This window comes from Lycium barbarum, chromosome 6 (assembly GCF_019175385.1).
Source record: "Lycium barbarum isolate Lr01 chromosome 6, ASM1917538v2, whole genome shotgun sequence".
NCBI classification, from domain to species: domain Eukaryota; kingdom Viridiplantae; phylum Streptophyta; class Magnoliopsida; order Solanales; family Solanaceae; genus Lycium; species Lycium barbarum.
The window spans coordinates 118006780-118008030 of NC_083342.1; the positions used below are offsets into that span (position 1 = coordinate 118006780).

Here is a 1251-nt window from a genome sequence, read left to right on the forward strand (position 1 = left end):
ATTCCCCTGGTCAATTGGTACTGCAGCCTGATCACTTGATGACCCAATTGGCATTGCAATCTACTGAGTTGGTGCAGGTTGTAAAAAAGGTTGTTGCTCCTGTTGGGCCTGCTTGGTCACTTGTATCTCATTCAAGGTTTGGTTCTGTGCGTTTGCCACCGTTAAATTTTGTTGAGGAGCAGGCTGGATAGATACTCCACTCATTTGTCTCTCAGGTAAAGGGTTGGTGCTGCTTGCGCCTACCTCTCAGGTAAAGGGTTGGTGCTGCTTGCGCCTACCTCTCAGGTAAAGGGTTGGTGCTGTTGGCACCTTTGTTTGCTCAGGTGCCTTAGCTGGTTGCATCGGTTGACCAGCATTCGGTTGTTGCATTCTTTTTGTTCTTCTTCTTCTTCGAGGTTGCTCATAATGCTTAGGGTTATCTTGATGTTTAGGTCTGCATACATGGCCAATTTGGTGACAAGCTTCACAATATTCCGGCTTCCAGTCGTACTCTATAACTTGTTCCAGTTCTTTTCCCTTTGTATCATAAATGGTGACTGCATCAGGTAGTGGCTTAGTAACATTTGCTTGGATCAACATTCTAGCATATGATACTCTGGTCTGTTTAGCTGTACATTCGTCTGCATATAGAGGTATCCCAATAGCACTAGCCAACCTACTCAACGCAGGGCAACTCCAAAAACCCATTGGCAGCTTAGGGAATGTAACCCACAATGGTATCTCTGTCAAGAACTCATCATTGAGGTCAAAATCTGGGGTCCAGGCCTTGATAATCAGAGGTTTATTATTAATAGAATATGGCCCTGAGTATAGGATTTCATTCATCTCATCTTTTGATTGAAACCTAACAATGTAATATCCACCATCATGGTAATAGACTGCTGGTTCACTCACTGGTGCCCATGTTTTCTCTATGAATCTCTTCATATAATTGTATCCTGGAGTTTCGCCTACCACATACACGATTAATGCCCTACTCCATTTTTCAATTTCTTGTTCAATTTCAGCTTGCACCATTTTAACCACAACTTTGCCATTTACAATTTCAGATGGGATAAAAGATAATGCCATACCATTTTTCGCACTGCGATTGCCAGCAAATAGATTCGTCCATCCTCTTTGTGGGGGTGTTTGCTCCTGCTCTGGTACAGCCGACTGTCCTTGTTCAGTGGTCACAGGAGTTAGGTTTGTTTCGATTGGGATTATCTCAGCCCTGGACGGTACTGTAGCTTGTGGAGTCACCATACCCAT

The 1251-nt window shown here is 43.8% G+C and overlaps 1 protein-coding gene across 1 annotated transcript; it reads right to left on the minus strand.

Moving 5' to 3' along the window:
• Positions 1-246: 246 nt before the first annotated feature.
• LOC132644485 (uncharacterized) lies at positions 247-1251 on the minus strand. Its single transcript, XM_060361078.1, has one exon. It carries the CDS (start codon positions 1249-1251, stop codon positions 247-249), a length of 1005 nt encoding a protein of 334 aa, XP_060217061.1.

Excerpts from the sequence above, each read along its gene's own strand:
- LOC132644485 (XM_060361078.1), bottom strand. The coding sequence starts at position 1,251 with ATGGGTATGGTGACTCCACAAGCTACAGTACCGTCCAGGGCTGAGATA.